Genomic DNA, 5,153 nt, shown 5'->3' with positions numbered 1-5,153 from the left:
TAATTTGACGCAAAGATTTGTTATAAATCGAGTAAACCTTGGGCTACAGGCGTGTATCAAGCTATCGTTGAACAATAAAACTAGAACCACAATGTCGACTTCTGATAATTCCGATGGGCAGTTAACCCAGCAGCTGGAGATAGTATTTGGAACGATAGGAGGTAAGGCATTTTGATCTCAACATCAAAACCTTTTAAGCATTGTGTTGATGTTTATGGATGGATTTTTCAAGCCGTGAAGTCTTCTTCTTGAAAAAATTTCAGGGGTAGCAGGGCTTCTAATAATCGCTTGTATCATAATAAAGCTAAAGAAGCCTGAAAATAAGGATAAAGAATTACAGATAGCGAAAACAGAGCTACAACCAGCGCCACCGGTTGATGCGGAGGTGGATGTGGAAGCGGTGTCGGAGAAACAAACCATAGAAAGACTCATAGAGCTGGTGCTAGATGAAAAACCAGCCAGGTTTTCAGGCCAGTTGCTTCAAGTTTTCACGTCAAATTACTCAACCAAACTAGGCCAAGGAGGGTATGGCTCAGTTTTCCGAGGACATTTCCCAGATGGACGGTCGATTGCTGTTAAACTACTCAACACCACGGCATAGATAAGCGGATCGAGGATCAGTTCATGGCTGAAGTCAACACCATAGGAAGAACATATCATCGGAATCTAGTAAGGCTTTACGGCTTCTGCTTTGAACCGGAGACAAAAGCCATAGTTTATGAATACATGGAAAATGGATCTCTTGACAAACTTTTGTTCGATAAGAAGCATGAAATTGAGTGGGACAAGTTATATGAGATAGCGGTCGGGGCAGCTAGAGGGCTTGAGTATCTACATCATTTCAGCCTCAAGAAAATAATCCATTATGATATTAAACCGGCAAATGTTTTGCTTGATTCCAACTTTTGCCCAAAGATTGCTGATTTCGGACTTGCAAAGTTGTGCAACCGAGACACCACGAATATAACCATGTCGAAAGTTGGAGGGACTCCCGGTTACGCTGCCCCGGAGATCTGGATGCCGTTTCCGGTAAGCTACAAATGCGATGTGTATAGTTTCGGAGCGATGCTGTTCGAGATTGTTGGGAGGAGGAGGAACTTTCTAGTTGAGAGGCTAGATTGGTTTCCGAAACAAGTATGGGAGAATTTTGACAAGGGGGAATTGGATGAGCTTTGGGACAAGTGCGAAATTGAAGAGAAGGACAGGGAAAAGGCAAAGACAATGGTAACCGTGGCTTTATGGTGCGTGCAATACTTGCCGGAGGCTAGGCCTTCGATGAGGAACGTTGTAAAGATATTAGAAGGGGGAGCTGAAGCAGATACACCTCCCAACCCGTTTCAGCACCTGATTTCATCGGCTAATGTACATTCGTACACCGGCAGCGGCTCAAATTCAACAACAGATTATGACGAAGATGATATCATGATCAAATATGAGATTCACCATGCAACTTGTTAGAATCTAATAAGTTGTTTTTTTAGTTGGATATTAAGATATGTCTTCAATTCCAAGTTTGGGTCTTGTTTTCCCACGAATTTTTTAAATAAACTAATTTTTCTAACCTGTGATATTATTTACAGTTCAACTGGTTAACATCTTTAGAAACATTATCATAATACTGATTAAATTATTATGATGATATATACAGGGGGGGGTCCAGTTGCTTGATTTGGAAGTTGATGCTTTAGCTCAGTTGTCTGTTCAGTTTTGATTTGTTTAATGTTTTCGAAACTATTCCTAGTTGTATTTCTGTTGGCCTTTGAATAGAAACAAATATGACATTTTCTAATATATATTGAAATTTGGGTAAACCTTTAAAAACATATTTTTGAGTCACATTAGTATAACAGACTTTCCAGATCATATAGGCTTTTTTAAATAACAACAGCATAAAGGACTTTCGAGATCATTAACATTGCAGTATCATATTTTATAATTATATTAGTATTTTATCCCTATACTTTTATTGTCTCCAAATGAATTAATTACATTAAAAAGTAAAAAAAAATTAGAATAAAGTAGATCGATCCAATCAAACTCTTTGTACATGTGCTTCGGTTTTAAGGAAAAATATTCAAAATAGCATTTCACACACATTTTTAAATTCAGTTTGGCGGACGTAAGGGCAATGAACTCATCATCCCCAACCTCAAATCCAAGATATAAAACAAGCACTTAGGGCAACTTTATCATTAACAAAAAGGGAATCCAATCCAAATGTATCCTCTTATTTATAACAAGTTCACCTTTTCAACCCTACCAGATCAGCTCGGCTCTACTAAAATTCACACTTCGGCTGAGATACCAGCCACACTAGAACACTGAAACAAAAAAAGCAACGAGGTGCAAAATTAAAGCTTAAGCGTCATCAAGAGCAAGGACCCCAGGCAGTTGCTTGCCCTCGAGAAGCTCTAAGCTGGCACCACCACCAGTCGAGATGTGGCTCATTTTATCAGCAAGCCCAACCTTCTCCACGGCTGCAACGGAATCACCTCCTCCGATGATTGTTGTCACTCCCTTGCCACTGAGCTCGGCAAGCTTCTTGGCAATCGCCTACATTATAAACAGTATAAAAAAAACGTTTGTGAGCATAACTAAAGACCTAATTCCACTATCACGACCAACTAATTCCTGAAAGTAAATCACACTTTACCTCGGTGCCTGCAGCAAACTTATCAAATTCAAACACACCCATTGGCCCATTCCAAATAATGGTTTGGGTAGTGTCCAAAGACTCATTAAAGGCTTTGATGGAGTCGGGTCCTATATCCAGGCCCATCCAACCATCTGGGATCTCTGCAGCTGGAACCACCTGCAAAAGAAAAATAAAATATATTAATAATAAATTAAAGGCCCAAAAATTCAAATATAGGGAGCATCACCAGAATATACTAAACGAATTGGTCTTAGATACACTCTGATACCATGTAGCCAATGGCAGTAAAATTAGGTGTATTGCAGTACAGTCTGCTCAAACGACTCATAGCACAAGCAAACTTCAAATGAGAAGCAACACAAACCTTGCTGTTAGCATCAGCAGCAAACTTGTCTGCAATAACCACATCAGTGGGCAGCAAGAGGGAGACCCCCTTTGCCTTGGCCTTCTCCATGAGAGAAGTAGCTAGATCAAGTTTGTCTTCCTCCACAAGAGATGATCCAACTTTGTATCCTTGGGCCTTGTAGAAGGTAAAGATCATTCCTCCACCCAGTATAAGAATATCTACCTTGGCCAAGAGGGATTCGATCACTCCAATCTTGGTTGATACCTTAGAACCACCAACTATTGCAGCAAATGGCTTCTTGGGATTTGCCACAGCTCCAACAAGATAATCGAGCTCCTAAAAAAGGTGAATAGAACATAGCATGTCAAAGATGGTCAACAAAAACTCAAAACAACCATCGTGTGTTCTTATCTAAATGCTTGAAAACCATGCAATTTTGATGTTTTATGGACGACATGCTTCAGAAAAGACGCAGACCAGTTAAATGGTCTCTCTATCAGATCCTAAAGTAACATGCTAAAATTTACTTAACTCAAATCCAATAATCAAAATAAACATAGACTCAAACATGATTCTTAAACCAATCTGCTGGATCATGCAACATTCATTTTAAAAAAGTATGATATTCATAATACCTTCTGCATAAGAAAACCGGCAACGGAAGGCTTTAAGAACTTTGCCACTCCCTCTGTAGAAGCATGGGCTCTGTGAGCAGTGCCAAATGCATCATTGACATAGAGATCTGCAAGAGAAGCTAGCTTCTTTGCGAATTCAGGATCATTCTTCTCTTCCTCCTTGTAGAACCTCACATTCTCAAGAAGCAATACACCTCCATCTGGTAGTCCAGCCACCAATTTCTCAGCTTCTTCACCAATACAGTCATTTGCCATTTTAAACTTTCACAAGACAGATAAAATGTTTAATAGAACAAGAAAACAAGAAAATGAAACTCTGAGGTGGCTAAAGGGTAGGTTTTTTAAAGACAAACCTCAACTCCAAGAAGTTCAGATAGCCTTGGAACCAGAGGCTTCAAACTGTACTTAGGAGTGACACCCTTCGGGCGTCCCTGAAAAAACAAAGGCAATTTGAAACGTATTATGAAATCTTCAACATGCCAAAAGGTCAGAGCACAAAACAAACATTCCATCCACTTTTCTAAATTGAACAGCATATTCCCACACACAAGGGCAAGAGATTTGTGCCTGAGATCTTTGTTCAGATCTTACGCGATCTTTAACCGGAAACAAGGAATGGAGACATTCTGCCTTAACATTCAACAAGGCAATTATATAGTTTTTAGATTAACTACTGCTGCCAAAATGGTGCAAATAATAAACCAAACTCAAAAACAGCGAATCAAACAAAGGTGAACCAGTTTATGAGTAAAAAAAAAACAAATCGAACCTATGAAAATATAAGCCAGGAGAACATGCTTGCTACATCTGTCAATAATCAGCATATGCTAGCTAACTGCAGCGTTTTCAGAGTTAAATAACAAATAAAAACAAAATCAGATGGAACTACAGAGAAAATATAAACAAAAAATGAGAAGATGATGCCTCCGTCCGATTCAGACAGATCTAGCTTATTCACAGCACATAAACTTATAAGAAACACCAAAAAAACACAAATATCCATCAAAAATAGAAATCAGAGCTCAAAAAAGGCCAAATCAAAACACGCAAATAAAAAAAACAGGGGTAAATCAACTAAACCAGTTATGTTGAAGTTACCAAATGACTGGAAAGGATGACTCTAGAGCCATGACCTATCAAATACTTGATGGTCGGAACAGCAGCACGGATTCTGGTGTCATCAGTTATGTTGAAGTTATCATCCAAAGGAACGTTCAGATCAACTCTGACGAACACCTTTTTCCCCTTCAAATCAGCTTCCTTCAAATCTCCAACGCTCTTCTTTGTAGCCATGGTATTAGCACTTGTTCTTCAACAACAATCGAATGTAAAAAAAAAGGTGCCAGAGATGAAGAAATAGATAATCGATTAAGACCCGATCTGAACAAATGGAAAGTAAAATGCAAGTATCCGGAGCCAGAGAGCTTACAAAGAACGGAGAGGCGGATGGATCGAGACTGTGTAAACAAAGAGCTCTAGAAGGGTTTTAATACAAGACACGAGAAAGCAAAATCAG

General features: G+C 39.1%; 1 protein-coding gene and 1 pseudogene across 1 annotated transcript; one reads left to right on the top strand and one right to left on the bottom strand.

Annotated features, from left to right (window-relative positions):
- Positions 1-91: 91 nt before the first annotated feature.
- Positions 92-1,458, top strand: LOC120152896 (annotated as a pseudogene).
- A 746-nt stretch (positions 1,459-2,204) lies between these two features.
- Positions 2,205-5,153, bottom strand: LOC120157659 (phosphoglycerate kinase, cytosolic). Its single transcript, XM_039168727.1, has 7 exons — positions 5,066-5,153; positions 4,736-4,976; positions 3,991-4,068; positions 3,638-3,898; positions 3,021-3,338; positions 2,654-2,812; positions 2,205-2,553 (listed from the first exon to the last, which is right to left on the bottom strand). The coding sequence occupies exons 2-7, from the start codon at positions 4,928-4,930 to the stop codon at positions 2,359-2,361; spliced, it is 1,206 nt and encodes a 401-aa protein (XP_039024658.1). The 5' UTR covers positions 4,931-4,976; positions 5,066-5,153; the 3' UTR covers positions 2,205-2,358.

Source organism: Hibiscus syriacus, unplaced genomic scaffold (assembly GCF_006381635.1).
Source record: "Hibiscus syriacus cultivar Baekdansim isolate YM2019G1 unplaced genomic scaffold, ASM638163v2 tig00002840_pilon, whole genome shotgun sequence".
In the NCBI taxonomy this organism is placed as follows: Eukaryota; Viridiplantae; Streptophyta; class Magnoliopsida; order Malvales; family Malvaceae; genus Hibiscus; species Hibiscus syriacus.
This window is presented reverse-complemented; position numbering and strand designations above follow the sequence as displayed.

Excerpts from the sequence above, each read along its gene's own strand:
- LOC120157659 (XM_039168727.1), bottom strand. The coding sequence starts at position 4,930 with ATGGCTACAAAGAAGAGCGTTGGAGATTTGAAGGAAGCTGATTTGAAG. Across the intron at positions 4,069-4,735 it reads TCATCCTTTCCAGTCATTTG|GGACGCCCGAAGGGTGTCAC; the intron begins GTAACTTCAACA and ends TTGTTTTTTCAG. Across the intron at positions 2,554-2,653 it reads AGTTTGCTGCAGGCACCGAG|GCGATTGCCAAGAAGCTTGC; the intron begins GTAAAGTGTGAT and ends TTTATAATGTAG.